Raw genomic sequence first — 20,734 nt, forward strand, 5'->3', positions numbered from 1 at the left:
TTAAACTAAAACCCTTTGTTTACTTTGGTCTTTGAGAACTACCCTGAATTTGCCACTGACTTAAGAAGTAAATGTCATTTGCTAACCCCTGTTGTTCCCATCCACTCTTGGGTCTTTAAAATCTTTCACAGCTAAATGATCAAGCCCTTCCTTGGTATCTGCATGCATGTGTGCTAAGTCACTTCAGTCGTGTCCGACTATTTGCAGCTCTATGAATTGCAGCCTGTCAGGTTCCTCTGTCCAGGGGATTCTCCAGGCAAGAATACTGGAGTGGGTTGCCATGCACTCCTCCAGGGGATCTTCTGGACCCAGGGATTGAACCTACATCTCTTACATCTCCTACATTGGGAGACAGGTTCTTTACCACTAGCGCCATGTGGGAAGCCCTCCTTGGTATCTAACAGTCTTCTAATGGAGAAGGTTTGTGAATAGCCATGCAACTTGGAATTAGTCTGGGTCCTTTACAAATTGGGTAAGAAATTATTATAAAAATTTGTGGGAACTTCCCTGGCAGTCCAGTGGTTAAGACTCTGCTCTTCCAATGCAGGGGATGGCAGGTTCAATCCCTGGTAGGGGAAACTAAGATTCCATATACCTCTTGGTATGGCCCCCCCAAAAAATTTTTTTGATAGTATACATATTTTCTTAAAAATAGAACCACCATACAATCCAGCAGTTCCATTCCTGGGTAGTTTTCAGGGAAAAAAAAGAAAACAAAACAGTAATTCAGAAAGATATCTGCATCCCTATGTTCACTGCAGCATTATTTATAATAGCCAAGATATAGAAGCAACCTAAGTGTCCATTGATACACAGATAAAGAAGATGTGGTGTATACACACACACACACCATGGAATATTACTCAAGTCACAAAAAAGAATAATATCTTTCATTTCCAACAATATCAATGGACCTGGAAGGTATTATGCTAAGTGAAGTACGTCAGTGAAAGACAAATACAAAATGATTTCATTTATATATGGAATATGAAAAGCAAAACAAATGAACAAACATAACAAAACAGAAACAAACTCAGAGACACAGGGAACAAACAGGTGGTTTCCAAAGCGGAGGGGTGGGAGGGGATGAGTGAAATAGGTGACAGAGATTAAGAGGTACAAACTTCCAGTTACAAAATAAGTAAGTTATGAGAATGAAAGGTACAGCATGGGGAATACAATCAACAATTTTATAATAACTTTATATGGTGACTTTGGTCTTTGAAACTGCCCTAAATTTGCTATTGACTTATTGTGATCATTTTGTGATGTATAGAAATATCAAATCATTATGTTGTATACCTAGAACCAATGGAGTGTTGCCAAGTCAATTATATTTCAATTAAAAAAATAAAAAGAATGCCTGTGGCAGTATATATATTTGTCCTAATTCATCAATTTGTAATTAAAATGGGTGCATTTTATTATATACAAGTTCTACTTCAAAAAATCAATAAAACAGTATGCCTGGATGAATTCTTCAGTTTTAAACATAGGACTCAAAGTACTGGGGCTCCTTCTGTATGCCCTGGTTCCTAACCAGTTTCTGCCATTGCTGTCACTGTGGAATATAACTTGACTATATACCCTTTTAGGGACTATGAAGTTAACTTGGCAAATAACCTTCTATATCATGTGTTTGTGAGTGCAGGCAATAAAACTATACTGAAGTCAGCGATCATCAAAAGAATCTTGACCCTGAGCTGAAGCTTAAGAGGCCTTACATGCCACTGTGAGTCAAACCACGTCCCCTTTGAAGCTGACCCTCTACGAAGTGTGATTCTTAGTATGTATCACCTGCCTGTGCAACAGATGGTAGAGCACTGCGCTCACACTCAAACCAACAGATGTACGGAGTCTACTGGAAACTCCAGTGACTGGGCTGTGGGTATGGACGATGGGAAAACTGGCATGCCAAAATGAACTGCAGCCCCACATCTAGAAAACACTTCAACAGTCCCTTCTTACATTTGTAAAGTATGTGTGGCAGTATCCAGAGTATTGTAAGAAACATTCCCTTACTTATCTTTACAAGGGCTGTACAGAGGGGGCAGGACAGGAATCGCTGCACACAGATGACGTCACCACAGTCCAAGGCCTTCCGGCTGCCGTCAGGGGCAGCTGAGCCACTGACCGTGGAGGACTAGCTCTAAGGAGCTAGTCAGGAACCACAGGTCACCCACAAAAGCCCTAGTGTGAATCTTCAGCATGACAAGATCTGTGACTATCCAGAATCATCTAAAATTACAGGTTAGAATAAACAGGCCATATTTAACTTTTTTCATTGTTAGTTCTGCATTCTGAAAGAAATTAGGGTGATTAAATCACATTAAAATAAATACTACTTTCTGTCACAATTCTTAATAAATCAAATGAAAAATAATAAGTCATTTGATTAACATAGAATTGTTTGAATGAAAAGTTATGTGAAACACTAACTTTGATCTCATTTAAGCAAGTTTCTTATATTCTTAAACACAAGACTTGGCAAAGAATATTAGCAATATTTAAATATAAACCAGAAGGAGCTAGGAAGAGCATCAGGCTAAAGGAATTCCAGAGAAGAAAGCAGTTAAAACCAAGGTCAATACTGGATTGCTGATGGTATTCAGAAGAACGTACAGAAGAAGCTTCTTCAGAAGATCAGGAATTCAGGAACTCTAGAGCTAACACTACAGAGTCAACAACCATGTAAAGCACCTATCACTGCCATTTTACAAATGAATAAGGCTTGAGTAGCAAAATTAACCATCTTAGAAATAATTTTTTTTTTTTTAAATCTAGGATCTCAAAGCTCCCATACCATAAGAACAAAGCTAAAATTCTAAAGCATTATCAAAATGCCTGCAAAATGCTGAAATGACAGCTACAGTAAGATTTTAAGGGTTTCTTTGACATATAAACATTTGCCTTATCGGGCCCTGTTTAGCATAGGCAAAATTAAAGACTTTGATGCATCTCCTTGTGACACAAGATACAAAGAGAAGCTGTGAGGCAGAGAGATTTTCTAGACAATTCTCCAACAACCAAGCATTTAACATTTTAATCAAACCTTCACGAAGAAGAACAGCACAGCACTTTTTTTTCCAGTTGAGTAGAAAACAGAGAGCCATCTTTGATTTCATATATAGCACTTTCCTATAATGATGTTCCTAAAGAGCCGTCAAATGCTCTATTTGGCTAAAGGACTGTATTTCATGCTGTCCTTTTACTGCTTGTCAGCGAGCTGGTAGAACTCAACAGCATTGGCAACGCTGGAAAACAATGTTTTTGTCATCATTTCTATGTATTGCTTTACTTAAATGAGTAAAAAAGAAAAACAAACATAAAAGTAAGTACTAATAGTGGTAAGAATATGCCTCAGACTGCGTAACAAAGAAAGAACCTCTCAGTATGTTCCAAGTGAAAAATCCTGGATCTCAGCTGAACACACCCTCTAGGTTTACGTGGATTAAACTTGTGATCTGATAGCAGGGTGGGGAAGGAGTGAGGGGAGAGGTGAGGAGGGGAAAAGTAAGAAACATATACCAGATTCTGGGAGTAAATCACTGAAGAACGTAAAAGGGAAGGAATAATTGGTACATTATAATGTTTCATTACTCTTTAGAACTAGAACTATCCTGAAATTCTTACTGCACAAGCAGCTTTTATACATGGAAGAGGCTGTATATGAAAAGAGAGGACTTCTTGCATTTTCTTTACTGTATTTTAACTAAATAAAAAGGACAGTAACAGGATCCAAACCTCATTTAAAAGCCTCTCAGATATATGGTAGGCAGCTTCAGATGTAGTTTCCAATCATCCCCACCCCCAGCACACACACTCTCATGTAGCTGTTTCTGTTGAATATGGCTATGCCTGCGTCCTCAGCTGCCAAGTCATGTTCGGCTCTTTTGCAACCCCATGGACTGTAGCCCATCAGACTCCTCTGTCCATGGGATTTCCCAGGCAAGAATACTGGAGTAGGTAGTCATTTCCTCCTCCAGGGAATCTTCCTGACCTAGGGATTGAACCTGTGTCTCCTGCATTGGCAGGTGGGTTCTTTACTACTAAGCCACCAGGGAAGCCCAACATGGGCTCTGCCTAGTGACTTGTAATGAACAGAATACAGCAAAAGTAGTGAGCTGTCACTTTCACGATTAACTTACAGAAAACTGTGACTTTCATCTTGCTAGCACATCCTTTCACCCTCATGGGAAAGAAAACTGCCCTGTTTTAGATGAGCTATGGAGAGGCCCAAGTGACAACGAACAAAGGAAGGCCTCCACCACCCATCAGTCTGTGAGGAAACAAATCCTGCAAAAAAACCACATGAGTGAACTATTAAGACTTGACTGTAGCCTTTCAAAGAGACTTTGAGAATCCAAGTAACCCACACCAAGCTTCCTCACCCATAGAATCTCTGAGATAATAAATGCTGTTTGAAGATACATTTTTTGAGGCCAATTTGTTACTAATACACACTTAAAATATACATTGCCAACATGTCATAAACAATCTACAGTGCTGTTGAGAATCCAGTAAGAATTCTGCCTGAACAAGCAGGGTGTCATAAGGAAGAAAAATAAGTATCATCAAACCAAAATTATGTAGTTTTGTCAGTTAATATGACAAAATTATCCAGAGTCATATATTACACATTTCTCTGCAGCTAAAATGTGTAGTGCCTCATGTTTTTTAGTCAACTGAATTATATCTGACTCTAAGTATTGGCGAGTTTTATTATTACTATTATTTTCATCATCATTAAACTCTAATAGAATAAGTCTTTAGGGCTATAACCGAGCCTACTGGTAGTTCAGATGATAAAGAAGCTGCCTACAATGCAGGAGACCCGGGTTTGATCCCTGGGTCAGGGAGATCCCCTGGAGAGGGGAATGGCAACCCACTCCAGTATTCCTCCCTGGAGAATTTAACCGACAGAAGCCTGGTGGGCTTCAGTCCACGGGTCACAAAGAGTCGGACATGATTGAGTGAGTAATACTTTTCACTTTCTAGGTCTGAGACAGAAGTAACTTTATACCAATCCAAAACTGTTCAGTAGATATTAGTTAGTAATAAAACTCAAAAGATCACAGGATGTAAAATTATTTTCTCCAACTGGATCTCACAAACACTTGCACATACTATGTTTACAGACCGCATACTAGCTATTTGTGCCTGTAGACTTCAAATGACCCACTATTAGCCCGCTATTGTGAACAGTAATTACCATGCAAAACTCAAGTTAGAATTTTGCAATGGAACTGTCATAACATTTTTTAAAAGACAGAGCTAGGGTTAGAACCCTAGAGCATTCATTCAAATCCTTCATTTAATAAAGACCTAGCATTTATTATCTGCTAAGCACAGAGATATGAAGGGGAAAAAAAAAGAGTTTAACTTATAGTTCAGTTTATGCTGCTGATCCAGTAGCAAGATTCTGTAACAAAGGAGCCATAAATCCACTTAACAATACTACCATTTAGCCCACATTTCTCTACCTTTGCTAAAGAATAATGTGCAATTGCCAGATGCTTTGCTAAAATTCAATTCAAGTAACTTATGAGTACAAACATTATGCCAACACTAGGAATACAAAAATTAGTGAGATCTGATTCTTGCTCTCAAGAAGTTCATAATTTTGAAAAAGAGATAAACTATATCCTGGCATTCTTTCAGCCTACCAGAATAATGTCATAAAAATGAGTCATCCTATAGTTCATCTCCTTACTCTTGGCTATATCCTGCTGTAAAATTAAAATACATCTTTCCTCCCTTGGTGTTTACAACTTCCAAATATTTATAGTCTTATGTCTCTATTTTACTGTATCTTTGCTAAGTTGAATACATTTAGCTCCTTTTCTCCTTTCCTTTTAAAACAATTTCTCAATGTAAGTAACGTTTTTGATGACTGTATTTAAATTCTCTATTTCTGTATTACATTCTAGGATCCAAACAACATAATTATTTTTCCAGATATGCAATCAATCACAATGAAAAACATCAACCTCATTGATGATGTGCTTCTATGTGTGAAGTCCAAAACACTGGTTTTTATTTACTTTTTTAATTTGTTGATACACTATTACACTGCAATTTTATATTTACTCTAACACTTTTAATTGTATGAATTTCCTATGTGTCTCACACAAAATTCAAATTTAGAGATGGTATGCACTCTGAAACAGTTGTGACTAGCAGTGTAAACCCAAATTTCCTACAGTAATAGGAAATGAAGCATTTAAAAAAACCTACTCATTGACTAAAACTGCAACTCTACTCTTAAGCTCATACAAAAAAGTTTTTCAAAAGTCTCCATCATACCCCTTTTAACCCTATTCATATTTCTATATTTCTACATCTACTGCAGAATGTATCTATAAAGTAAACATATGGTTTTAAATCTATTCCGGGAAATATTTTGGCCTAACCATGACAGTATGACGATATGGTCCAGAGAGCAGGCCTCATGATCAGTGAAAGAACTAAGGAGGCTCTCAAAGACTATACTCTTACTGGTTTAAAGCTTCAAATCTTATTAGAGTTACTTATTTAAGGAGTAGAGGCACTAGGGGACTATACAGGTAAAATACAAACAAATGTTATACTAGGTCAGAACCACATTCAGAACACGTCAATATTGTGCCCATGCTAATACAGATGGCCAATAATGGCACAATGGCACATGAAAAGAGGCTTCACATCACTAATTATTAGAGAAATGCAAATCAAAATTACAGTGAGGTGCCATCTCATACCAGTCAGAATGGCCATCATTAAAAAGTCTACAAATAACAAATGCTCAAGAGGATGCAGAGAAAAGGGAATCTTCCTACACTGTTGGTGGGAATGTAAGTTGGTGCAGTTACTATGGAAAACAGTATGGAGATTCCTTAAAAGCTGAAGATAGTGTTACCATATGACCCAGCAATCCAACTCCTGGAAATTATAGTTTTGTGGATATATTCCTGGATATATATCCAGACAAAACTGTAATTCAAAAAGATATATGCACACCTATGTTCACAGCAGTGCTATTCACAACAGCCCAGACATGGAAACAATCTAAAAGTCCACTGATAAGATGAATAGATAAATAAGATGTGGTACATATATACAATGGAATACCACTCAGCCATAAAAAAGGAAAAACCAACGCCATTCACAGCAACATAGATGCAACTAGAGGCTATCATACTAAGTGAAATTAAGTCAGAAAGAGAAAGACAAATACGGCCTTATATCCCTTGTATGTAGAATCTAAAATATGAAACAAATGAACCTAACTATGAAACAGAAACAGTTTCACAGACGTACAGAACAGACTTGGGGTTGCCAAGGGGAAGAGGTTTGGGGGAAGGATGGAATGGGAGGCTGGGGTTAGGAGATGGAAGCTATTTTATGTAAAACGGATAAACAGTAAGTTCCTACTATATAGCACAGGGAACATAGTCAATATCCTATGTTAAACCATAAAGGAAAAGAATATTTTAAAAAAGAATATGTGTGTGTAGCTGAATCACTATGTTGTACAGCAGAAATTAACACAACATTGCAAATCAACTATAATTCAATAATATATATATATAAGATATATATTGCATGTATATGTATATGTATGTGTATATATATATGTCTGTGTGTGTGTATATATATATATAGTCCATGCTGTGTATGAGGTAATAATAATCAGTGGTGGCTTCTTTAATAGGGAAAAATAATTTAATCAGGAAAAAAAAAACCCCTTAATTCTGTTGCTCACAAACTCTCAGTACTTAAAAACAAACAAACTCCCTAGCCTGATATTTAGGGCCTTCCTCAATCAGGCTCCAACTCATTATCTTCCTAGTCTGACTTCATACTACCCTAACTCAGCTTGTCCATTTTTGAACCTGACAGAACTACACACTGTTTCTGAGATAATTCAAGTGCTTTCTCCCCACAGAAATGTCACATCCAACACACCATTTGGTTACCGTCATCTCTCAAATTCCTCTTTAAATTCTAAATGGCACCTCTCTGAAGCTTTCCCCCAGCTCAGAATCTCTTCTAACCTTGAGTGGCATTTAGTCTGTACTCCTCACATTGCCATGATCACATTCTCTCCCATCTGTCTTGTAGTATAATTGTTTGTGTACATGTTATATTTCTTCTCTCAGACTAAATTCTGAAGAAGGTCTTGATATAGTCACATTGGTACTGTCCTCACCAGTCCATGCTTTGCACATATTAATACAAGGAAATTAAAAAAAGTTTAGCTGGGAAGTGTGCTGAATACAAATGTTACCTGATTCAAAAACATGCTATAATAATCAATATTCTTACTGATACTCATTCACTAAGGAAATATTTACTCAGTATCTATTGTATACCGGAGCATCAATATACCAAAATGAGCCACTGACCCCACTCTCTCAATAACTTTATGGCCTAGAACATCTTCTAGACATCTTATAAATTACTGTAGTGCTAACAGACAAATGCCAGGAGAGAAGCAAAGATGAAGTCCAACAGCAACCAACAAGGAGAGATTATTTCCAAGTAGAGATGGATATGAGGATAAGTTTAACATTTGTGCAGGTTCTGAAAAACAGGCAATATCTGAATATATAGAGACAGGGTAGTGTTTTAAGACGAGAAATAAATGCCACTGAGGCAGGAAATCTCAGGAGGATCTAAGGGATAATCAGTAGTTCAACAGTATAGTGTAAGTGAGAGATTATAGGGATGTAAGAGAAAAATTTTAAAGGCAGCTGGAGGTGTACCTGACAAGACCTCAGAAGCCAAAAAAGGAACTAGAGCTTTAGTCTCTAAGCGGTGAGAAGCTATTTCAAAGTTCCTGAGCAGGGACTGAGTAATTATTCTGAAGGTCTACAGTGGACTGGAAGGGAAAGGGATGGTTGACAAGGAGACAAGAGGCTAGCACCATCCTACAAGAAAAGGATAGTAAAGGCCTGAACTAGGAATGAGGCACCAGGAATAGAAACGGATGAATGGAAGAGAGATTTTAGTGGTGAAACTGACGGGACTAGACAAGTTCCAGATGTGGAGTACAAGGGTCTGCAAGTGGTAAGAGAAGCTTCTAGGCTAGAAGGAGGGCTGTGCCATCACCAGGATGTCTGGGTGTTAGTCACTAAGCGTGTCTGACTCTGCAGCCCCACGGACCGCAGCCCACCAGGCTCCTCTGTCTATGAAATTCTCCAGGCAAGAAGACTGGAGTGTGTAGCCATTTCCTTCTCCAGGGGATCTTCCCAATCCAGGGATCGAACCCAGATCTCCTGCATGGCAGGCAGATTCTTTACCATCTGAGTCACCAGGGAAGTCCCCATCACCAGGATAGAGGACATTAAAGCAGCAGCAAGTCTGGGTGGGAGAAAACTGAGTCCTGGCTATAATCAGGTTTTAGTACTACTGGATATGCAGGCAGTGACGTCACAAATAAAACATGTCAAACGATCCTATTTAGAACAAATATAAAATTTTATGAAAAAAGAGTTGAGATTAATCTTCATTAAAGCTACAGTTCATGGGGTTGAAAAGACTTGGACATGACTGAGCGGCTAACACACTAACGACATATCCCATTTAGAAGAAATATAAAATTTTATGAAAAAAGAGTTGAGATTAATCTTCAGTAAAGGATTCTGATAAATGATTCAAACATGAATATGACCTCAAAAATATAACTCACAAAGGCTATATTAAGTAACAAATTAAAATCTAAAACCATTTATGAAGGAGGGTTTGACCTAGAACCTCATGTACCCAAGAATTATTTTCATACATGCTGATTCACAGGTTAATAGTAAAGCAGATACGTGGAAGGCAATGAGAACCTCAGTTTAAAATTATGAGGTGAAATCTTTCTGTTGAAATGGTAAATGCAGCTCTGTGCTGTCATTTGGCCCCAATTTAACTTAAATGCCATATCAGGAGATGCTCAAGTCGCAAGACTAGGCCTAACTGACAAGGTAGCATTCCTTTCTATAATAAATACTTCTTCTCAATTAAAAGAACTGAGTCGACCTAGATTTATCCCTGCTATATCCCTAGAATCTCCAAAAGCCTAAGCAAAATAAAACTTCTAATTATAAACTTACGGGTATCACAGCTATTCAGCACCCATATTTCTTAAGAACAAACAAAAGAATTTCATCAACATAAACTAAAATGATAAAAATGAAGAGATGTGTAACATATAATCTGATATTGATAAATTTTTGTTATATGTGTGCTGAGTAAAAAAGTAAAATCAAGTATTTGAATTGTGGTTAATATGCCTGATAAGTATATTTCCCCTGTTAGATTTATTCATTTACTTAATTCTACTTACTGGATGCAATGTCATTATTTCAGTTTAGCTTTGAAAACAATGAGAACTTGGTCTTTATTAACATTTTTACTAACAGTAAGCAAAATTATGAAAAATGAAATGGATTAAAAGGTATTTGTTTTACACACAGCCATTCCATTAAGATTATGCAGATCATTTGTTGAAAACCACATTGACATTTTACAGTTGTGTGTAAATGCAAAGGAAGAACATATACTAAAAGTTAACAATCGTAATCTTTTGATCATAGGCTTATGGGTGATTTTTATTTCCTTCTTTTTGCTTACGTGCATCTTCAAATTTTTCTGTAATTAATGTTCATCATAACTGTACCAAGAAAAAAAGTTATTTTTATAAGGAGAGAAAAAAAACATATCAATCAATTTAAAAGAAACATACTTACCAGATCTCTGTGAAGCACCCAATTTGCATGGAGGTAATGGATCCCATCAAGAATCTGGTAAAGTAATGATTTAACCATAGATCTTGGCAACTGCATGGGCTTTTTATTTGCTTTTGATGCACGGTGAAACTTAATAATATGCTAAAAATTAGAAAATATTTATTAGAGTAACATAGTCTTTGCCTGTGTCAACAAAACACAATAAACGCTGCAATAAGTTCTGTACATTTTAAGATTACTTATTAAAGGCCAATAATGATGCAAAGAAAAATAATTTAAATAATAAGCTCAAACCAAAACAGAATCTATATTGAGGATCAATGTGACATTATTAACGTGGTTGTTATGATGACTTACTGAAACCATTAAGATTTGCATTAAGTAAAACCAAGAAGTAAAAAGGGTTTATAATTTAAAACCTGCCTTAAAATAGCATTAATTGTATTCTCTACTGACAGAAAGAAAAGGGAAAAAAATTCTGTAAATTTTCACTGTTCTATAAAATAAAGTTAGTACTTAGTGCATTTGGGTAACATTACTGCCTGCATGTGTATCAGAATTATTGGAAAGTTCCACCTTCTTTTGCTACATAATGAAATTAGGATATAGTCTTAGTAGTCAATAGTAAATAGCAAATCACTAGACACAAGCAGGAAGAGAAAAATGGGGAATTCAATCACATTGAAATAAATGTAACTGGATCATCACATCCAAATTTTTATGTACATGTTATATTGTGGAAGGGGAAGAAATTCCACCTGCCCCCTGCACTCCCACATCCACCTCCATCTCCATCCAACATTTGCCCAAAACATGCCAACATGGGTACTAGATATCTGTGACAGAAGAGGTTCTTGTCAATATCTGCTATAAGGAAATTTCTTTCAAGGTCTATTAGTCTGTTAAAGTTATTCTTGAAAAGAGTTATAATTTATATAAATGACAAACCACATTCTATTGAATCAAAATTTAATTATCCAAAGTTTGAACTTACTGCCAAGTTTGAATTTGTTTTTTTACTTTTGGCAGCTCCTGGGATAAAATGTTTAAATGACTTGATTCCTAACTTTAAACATGTGAAATTAGAATTTTTGGCTTCTTTTATATAGTTTAAAAAAATCCCTAATATTTGCAGACCTGTCCATATTTGTTTGGTGGAGTGAATTTTAAATGGCAAAATGCTGCAAGAGAGGGACCTTCACTTAAGAGAGGAAAACTATTCACAAGCACATAACTGTTAGATATTAACTACTGTGTGCAGTGCAAAAGAAAGTAATTTCCCTGGAACTTATTAGGAAACTGCCATTAATTACCTAAAACTACAATCTTCCACTCAGGAACATTTTTTGAAGTGAAATTTCTGTATGTGACAAATACTATAAAACAGGATGTAAATGTTTATTGCTCTAATTCTTTTAAATCAAAATTTACCTTTAGTATATTTATTTTGCACTACAGTCAACAGAGCAAGTTTTCCTTTCTGTGCATTAGCAGTATGGAGCACATACACTTATTCTTCATACCTATATAAAATTATTATCCTAAAGATAAAGTGAGTGTAGACTTACCCATAAATCATGTTCTGCATAATCAAACAGGAGCCACACCTTCCTGTCACTGTGAGAAAGGAACACCTTCTGCAGGGCGATCACATTAGGGTGCTTCAACTCTCGCAAAAGCTGAAGGCAAGAGGAAGAGAAGGGTCACTATTCTGTTAGCAAAGAGGATAATGCACTTCCCATAACTTCAAAATGAAATTTTTGAAAATTTAGACAATCCAGATAACTAGCATAAAAAAAAAAAAAGCAACACCACCACCCAAATACCACAACTTAGAGATAAGCTCTGTCAACATCTTGGTACATCTCTTTCCAATCCTTTGTCTGTATATGTATGTTTGGAAAATGGAATCCTTTTACATGGCAAGATGTAAAATAGTAAACAAAAGTAATATCATATTGCTAAATAATGAAGTGTATTTTGGCATGTGTATAATTTTTTTTTTTAAACTAGAGGAAAGGCTTCTAGGGAAGCAGGAATACTGTTTATATCCACTCCAGCATAGTATGTGCTCAATTTGACAAAAGGCGGAAAGATATTTAACAATCCCTATCTAACTTAAGGCTATGGTTTTTCCAGTGGTCATGTATGGATGTGAGAGTTGGAATGTGAAGAAAGCTGAGCGCCGAAGAATTGATGCTTTTGAACTGTGGTGTTGGAGAAGACTCTTGAGAGTCCCTTGGACTGCAAGGAGATCCAACCAGTCCATCCTAAAAAAGATCAGTCCTGGGTGTTCATTGGAAGGACTGACGCTGAAGCTGAAACTCCAGTACTTTGGCCACCTCATGGGAAGAGTTGACTCACTGGAAAAGACCCTGATGAGGGATTGGCGGCAGGAGGAGAAGGGGACGAGAGAGGATGAGATGGCTGGATGACATCACTGACTCGATGGACATGAGTTTGAGTGAACTCCGGGAGTTGGTGATGGACAGTGAGGCCTGACATGCTGCGATTCATGGGGTCGCAGAGTCGGACATGACTGAGCGACTGAACTGAACTGAACTAACTTACCCATGCCTAGAGCATGAGACAGGTTTTTCAGAGGAGTAGTGAGCATAAGAGAATGACTCTCAAACCCACTGATAAAACTGATATAGAAAAGAGGTCCTATAAACAGAGAAAAGACTAGGCCTTTCACAAAGCAGAAGCTTCAAGCTGGACTCTGATAAGAAGAAGGAAAGATAGACCACATCAGCAAGTGAAAACTTAGTTCTTGGCCCATAACAGGCAGTTGCTTGGTAAAATATTTAGCAACAATAACATTAGCTGTTCAAGGTGGAAGTCTTCTAAATATGCCCGCCTCACACCATCCTTAACCAGGGTTCAGACTTAACAGGTATAAACACACTCAATTTGTTAAATACTTCAAATGCCTTTTAAATGTAAAGCTCCATGGAAAATACAGAAAGAGGGGACAAAGCTCCTACTGAATAATTTCTATGTGCAAGGTGATTGTATGTATCTGTTTCTTCTCTTACTTAATCCTTCCAACAACCCTATGATATACACAGAAGCTCGGGTTCAGTGTAAAAAAATAACTTGACCAAAGTCAAACATTAGAAAGAGAAGAGGTTTGAATTTAGATAGTTCTGCCTGATTCCAAAGTCCATGCTTTTTCCAGTTCCACTAAAGTCCTTGTCATCTGTTCCCACAATGTAGAAGGGAAGACAGACATACAAACAGATCAATGAGGCAGAGAAAAATATTTAATTAGAGAGTTTGACTTTATTAAATGTCTACCCAGAATATGTCCTCTTTCCTGCCTGCAGGGGAAGGAGAGGTAAAACTCACTTCTGTACCTAAACCAAGCTCCCAAAACACCAAACACTGGCACAACCCCTGAACCCTGGACTCCATTTGTCTGGGAGAGGGCATGTCACATGTAGCGGTATTTAATCGACACCTCTAAAAAATTATGTTTTTTTGTGACTACAAATTACTGAGCCCTCTACAGTGAATCCACCTTAAGTTCCATGTTTAAACATTATTTCAAATAGGTAACACATCTACACAGTTCAAAAATCAAATGTACGTTAAAGGAAATACATTGAAATGCCTCATTACCACTCCTTCCCCCAGTGACCACAGGCTGTCCTCCCTGCTAGAAGTAATTTTTTTTAGTTGCTTGATTAGTCTTCCAACTATTTATGCAAAGGAAAGCAAGTATGAATATTTACACAAAAGATAGCACTTATTTTTTACTTTCTTGTATATCTTTCATTATCAGCACAGTATTAGTTTATAGGAACCTTTCTGGTTCTTTCTTACAACTCCAAGGTATTTCCAGGTCACTTTTTTGTGGTAAAATATACATAAAATTTACCATTTTAACTATTTTTAAGTGTGTAGTTCAGTAGCATTAAGTACACTGTATTCAAGAACCACCACTCTATCCCTTCTCCAGAACCTTTTCATTACACAATATTGTGTCCTATTACACAATATCTCCCATTCCCATGTCCTCCCATTCTCCTTTCTGTCTCTAGAAATTTGACGATTCCAAGTACTTCATATAAATGCAACTGTTCAATATTTGTTCTTTGGTGTCTGGCTTCTTTCACTTCACGTGTCTTCACGTGAAAAGACAACAGATTCATCCATGTTCTATGGATGTATCCATATAGGAAAGAAGTCCCTTTCTTTTTAAGGGTAAATATTAATAATATTTCATTGTATGCATATACCACATTTACTTATTCATTCATCCCTCCCATCATCCTATGGACATTTGAGTTGATTTCACCTTTGGTTATTATGAATAACACTGCCTTGAAGACTGATGTACAAACATCTATTTGAATCCTTGCTTTCAATTTTTTTAATATACTCAAAAAGTAGAATTGCTGGATCCTATAGTAATTTTATATATATATATATTTTTTTTAAAAGAAATTGCCATTCAGGTTATCTTTTCTATGAAATACAGGAGGGAAGAGGGTAAAGTTTGCAACACCATGCATTTACTAGAAAATTTCCCCTAGTCCCCAAAATTGCACTGTATAGCAACATACACTTGCAATTTCTGCATACCTATTATACTTTTTCTACCTTTCCGGTCTTTTTTTTTTTTTTTTTTGGCAGGGGGCATGTGAGATGGTATTTGGGATCTTAGTTCCCTGACTGGGGATTGAACCCATAACTCCTGCAATGAAAGCGTGCAGTCCTAACCACTGTACCACCAGAGAATTCCAACCCTACAGGTCTTTATAAATGACTAAATATCAATGTGAAGGCAAGCTGAGACTAAGAAATAGCAAACTATGTTTGTTTTATTCCCTCTCCTAATTCATTTTTCACTCTACAATCAGAATGGTGTTTCAAAATACAGACTACAAGCATAAAAAAAAGAATCTTGCCATTTGCAGCAACATGGACGGACTTGGAGGGCATTATGCTAAGTGAAATAAGTCAGAGAAAGACAAATACTGTATGCATCACTTATATGTGGAATCTAAAAAATACAACAAACTAGTGAGCATAACAAAAAGAAGCAGGCTCACAGATAAAGACAACAAACTAGTGGTAACCAATGGGAGGGCGGTCAATCTAGGGATACGGGATTAAGAGGCACAAATTATTAGGTGCAAAATAAGCTACAAGGATGTGTTGTACAACACGGAGCATGCCAAAATTTCATAATGACTATAAATGGAGTATAACCTTTTAAAATTGTGACTCACTATACTGTACACTGGTAACCTACATAATATTGTACATCAGCTATACAGCAATAAAAAAAATACAAAACTGATCATCTCTGTCACTAGGGACAGAACTGAGGAATTAAAAAAGCAAGCAATAAGGCAAAGGCCAAATAATGAGGAGGCTTGTAGGCCATGCAGAAGTGTCACCAGTGAGGTTCTCCAGTATCACTAGAAACATGCTGGGTGCAGTGGGTTAGTGGAGAAGCCAGCTGATATAAAAGGTACCACGCTGTGACTTTCTTCTGTGCCTATCTGATGGCTGGGCCACTGAACAAGTGACTTTGAGGGTGATGGAGTTTAGGATGACTCAGATATGACTTTACCTAATCATGTGTACTTGATGTATAGTTGTATTGATATAATTTTATACTGTTTTAACTTTACATCTGCCTCCCCTAGTAGACCATAAGCTCCTTGAGGGCAAAGACAATTTTAAATTTATCTCTACAGGAACTAGCCCAAGGTATGGCAAGTAGAAGGAGCTTTTCTCAGTGATCTCATCCAGTTTGGAGGTCTTAAATGTCACCTGTACACATTAACTCCCAACATTCTCTAGTCAACGCACGCTCCCTGAAGTCCAGCTGTGTGTATATCTAAAATGCCTCAACATCTCTGCCTGAACTTCTGAAAGTCACACTGAGGTGGTCATCGCCACCTCCCCGGCCCTCTACCCCAGCTGCTCGTCCCCAGCCTCAGTTAACAGCAACACCATCATTCCAGTTACTCAGGCAAAAGTTCTCAGTCCTCAGGATTCTCCCCAGGTCTTTTCTGGTCCTTCTATTTAAAACTATAACCATCCCTCTGCTTCTTTATTTTTCTGCAAAGTATTATCACTATTGAACATAGTATATAGCTCTATATCTACCCAGATATCTAGAATTAGGTATAATTCTAGAGAGCTCAGAAAACCAGAAGTTTTCTAGTAACTCGGGTAGGAAAAAAATTTTTACACTTCAATGGAAAAAATGCATTGTCAGAGGCACATTCTTTCAGGTTATCTGATTCTGATGCTATGGAAGCTATTGTACAACTCTGTACATTATAGATAACTGATGATAATGCAGAATAATTCTTGCTTATCTACATTCACTCTCCCATCGTGGAAGATGCTAAAGTTACCTTAACTTGGACATCGTTTTAATATTCCTGATCTACAAATGCGTCTGTCCTATAGACTCTTCTTTGCATGCTCAGTCACTTCAGTTATGTCTGAGGCTTTGTGACTCTATGGACTATAACCTGCCAGGCTCCTCTGTCCATGGGATTCTCCAGGCAAGAATACTGGAGTGGGTTGCCATTTCCTCATCCAGGGGATCTTCCCAACCCAGGGATGGAACCCACACCTCTTACGTCTCCTGCATTGGCAGGCAGGTTCTTTACCACTAGCAATACCTGGGAAGCCCACAGATTCTTCTTTGAACGGGTTATAGTATCTACTAGGTTCCTTCATTTAATAAGTTAAATAAAATCTTTAAAATGTGCTCATTTTATATCTGGATCACAGTCATAATTTTATCTATTTTGAAAATTATCCTTTAATATTCATTTTACAGAAGTATCTCATTGGCAGTAACATGAAGCTGCTGTAGTCTTTATCCAACTGACTGTGAATGCTCATATATCTAATATGAAAGAGGAACTACTAGATTTGATTGGTGCATCGGAATTCCCCCTGGGTATTAGGTAATATATAATTTATATATATATATATATTTAGATAATATATACATATTATCTAAAATTAAAAAAAAAAAAACTATTGAAAACACATCTGGAAAAAAAAAGAAAACACATCTGTTCCCCAGGTTTCATTTAAGGAGTAGGGGACCTAGGTATTGTTTATTTATTTTATATTATTTATTGTGTGTCTCTCTCCATTAACATACAAGCTCCAAGAAGGCAAAGTTTCTGCTGGTTTTATATTCCTAGTGCTTATGGTCATGAACACACAGTAAGTACTCGATAAATATTTGTCAAAAGAATTAAATCTACTGAATTTACCTGATTCTTACAAAAATCAACCAGTAAGTAGCTTGGAATATTATAAAACGTTGCTATCTTTTCAAAAGGCATTTTGAATGATTTTGTCTTTTTAATAAGTTGACTAGACTATGTCTAACATAGTTCTTCTAGGGACTCAAACTTTCCACAAGCTACATTTACTTTAGGCTTAAAAAGGAATTGTTCTCTCAACTAGCACCCACTCTTAGCAAAAGTATAAGGGTGCTGGCTTGATGTAAAGAACAGAAACATAGCTCTAATGGCTCAGGGTGAGATATTTAACCTGGAATAGAACTGGGAAAGCAAAGGGGTCCTATGGGGTATTCCTAAAAGGGCTGTGAATGCGATAAATGCTACAAAATCCTGAAGAAAATGATACAAAGGAACAGGGAACAAAGGGACACACTTGAGGAACTGAAATAGGCTGACCAAATCAGTGATTACTTTCAAGGCTAGCAAAAAATAAATATGCTACAAATGCCACACAAGTGCATTCTCTGTCTCTATTTACTGAACAAACAAAAACAGTAAACAACACAAATGGCCAATACTAAGAAAACTGATAAGTAATTTATGGTATATCCATATATCACAGTCTCAAATATATATGTCAAGAGTTTTAAAATACATGAAAAAGGACTTATGCTATAATACTGTGATGTGATATAAAAAAGGCTATGGGGTGATCATTTTGCAACGTGCAGAAATATCAAATTACCATGGTGTGCACCTGGAACAAAGACAGTGTTATAGGTCAAATATACTTCCATTAAAAAAAAAATTCAAGAAAGGGAAACAGTATGTTCCCCCCCACCCCCAACCAGGCAAGCTGGAACAAAATTTCCCATTTCTTTGCCTTCATCAGATCTAAATTTCATCTTTTATTCGGGGGGAAGGTGAAGGAAATTAAAACATGCCAGCCCAAAATGTGACGCCTCGGCATAAGCACGAGTCTGCAGTGAAGGCATCTGTGGTTCAACAGATGGAGAAAGAAGCCTTCCTGGAGGTTCCCTTATCTGATAAAAGTAGACACTAAGAACTGAGGACTGCCATAAATCCCCTCTCCCAGGGAAGTTTTATGACCATGAAAAAGACAGAAAGTCGGCACTGCATTGGACCAGCACAAACAAACTATGCTAAGACAGCCCTTATCTCCCACTGGTTTCCCCTATATATTTACCTTCCCACACTGTGCAGCCCCTCAAATTCTAAAACCCTTTCCTTTGTCTTGTCACGTCTCTACAATTAATTGCTCTTTGTTAAAAATGGCATATCAGGTCTCAGGCCTACCCATTTCTTGGCATTTTCACTTCTGGGAAGGCCCCTGTGTCACACAAAGCTTAACATCAAATAAAATTTGTATGCTTTTCTATTAAATAAAATAAAATACATTTATAAAAGAGGAAATATACCACAACATTAATATAATTATCGCTAGATAGTGAATAATGTGTTTTTTTTCTTTCTTCCTATTTTTCTACTTTACAAGTTTTCTATAATGAGCATTACCTTTATATTTTACACACATGCATACACACACACACATACAAACAGCTCCTTCTCTCCAGAATTCTACCTGCTAAGATAAGATACTATCATGCAAGCTAAGCTTCTTATACAGTTGATCTGAGAAGGGATAAAAGAAAGGAGATGCTTGTACTTGTGCTTCCCCAAATTCTTGGCAATATCAGATTTTACCAATGAACTTTAATCTCGTGTCACAGATATTTGTTCAACATGACATCATACAACTATAAACATGCTTTAATCACATAAAGAGCAGTTTAGTATAGCATGATTTTCCTGTGAAAATCCCACACTAAGTGATAACATTTCCTGTGCCAGACACAGAGCACTAACGTGATCCCAAAGGAGCCTTAATGAAGAACGTGCAGTGGGCATGCCAAGACTTTATCTGATCCACCTTCCATGCGGGCATCTAAGTGACTATAAAGTGTCTACTTTTCACTGTCCTAAACAATCTAAAGCTATAATCCTAAACTTTTTTCTCTAAAGCACTACTTAGAATCCTGGCTCCATTTGGGGAGCCTTGTGCTAGACTAACAATTACAGAATCCATTTGTATTTTTATCCCCACATCTTTCTTCCTCTTTCATCTGTACTTTCTTTTCTCTAAGTCTCTGATGCCCCAGGGCTTCCAGATTCCTTTTTCAGGGTATCTAAATGGAAAGGGTCCTCTTATACTTCAATAACTCACTTATCTCAAAGTAACTCCAATTTTTTATTCTTATTTGATCTGTTATAAGTAACAGTATGATCCATTTGACCATTGATCTTTATTTTTAGAAAACTTTATTTTAGAAAGCATTCAATGAGTGTATCTTTTTTTAAAGTGTGTAACCCTTCCCTCCTGCAAAATAAAAAAGATAAAAGAGGAAACAAACTTTATGACAAATAGGAGATTCACCTAACTTCAAAATGCCCTAGCATTCCTAAACTGAAATTTAAGAATTAGCGTTTTGAAACCTGACACTTTCACACCTGTGGCAACCTTCTCAGAAGGACTCCACACACACACAGAAACAACCACCTTCCAGCAGGTGGCACTCACACTCTGAAGAGGGGTCTAGAAAACAGTACACCAGCCCTGGTTCAAGGTGGCCTGAATTTTTTGCTTTTTTTAAATTCTATTGACACTGCTTAGGTACTTGCCATAGGCTTCTAGGAGGTCAGTGTTCCCCATCACCACCCAACGAAAGTTAATAGTGAGATAGTAGGTACAGTGCAGAG

The 20,734-nt window shown here is 37.0% G+C and overlaps 1 protein-coding gene across 4 annotated transcripts in view; it reads right to left on the minus strand.

Moving 5' to 3' along the window:
* CDK19 (cyclin dependent kinase 19) overlaps window positions 1–20,734 on the minus strand; it is a 265,473-nt gene that overhangs the window by 41,574 nt on the left and 203,165 nt on the right. For all 4 annotated transcript variants that reach the window (XM_043439309.1, XM_043439307.1, XM_043439306.1 and 1 more), the window contains 2 exons: window positions 12,287–12,397; window positions 10,719–10,859 (listed from right to left, as the gene is read on the minus strand). In XM_043439309.1, coding sequence (XP_043295244.1) covers window positions 10,719–10,859; window positions 12,287–12,397 — 252 coding nt within the window. The remainder of the gene's footprint in view (window positions 1–10,718; window positions 10,860–12,286; window positions 12,398–20,734) is intronic.

Source organism: Cervus canadensis, chromosome 20, assembly GCF_019320065.1.
Source record: "Cervus canadensis isolate Bull #8, Minnesota chromosome 20, ASM1932006v1, whole genome shotgun sequence".
Classification (NCBI taxonomy): Eukaryota; Metazoa; Chordata; class Mammalia; order Artiodactyla; family Cervidae; genus Cervus; species Cervus canadensis.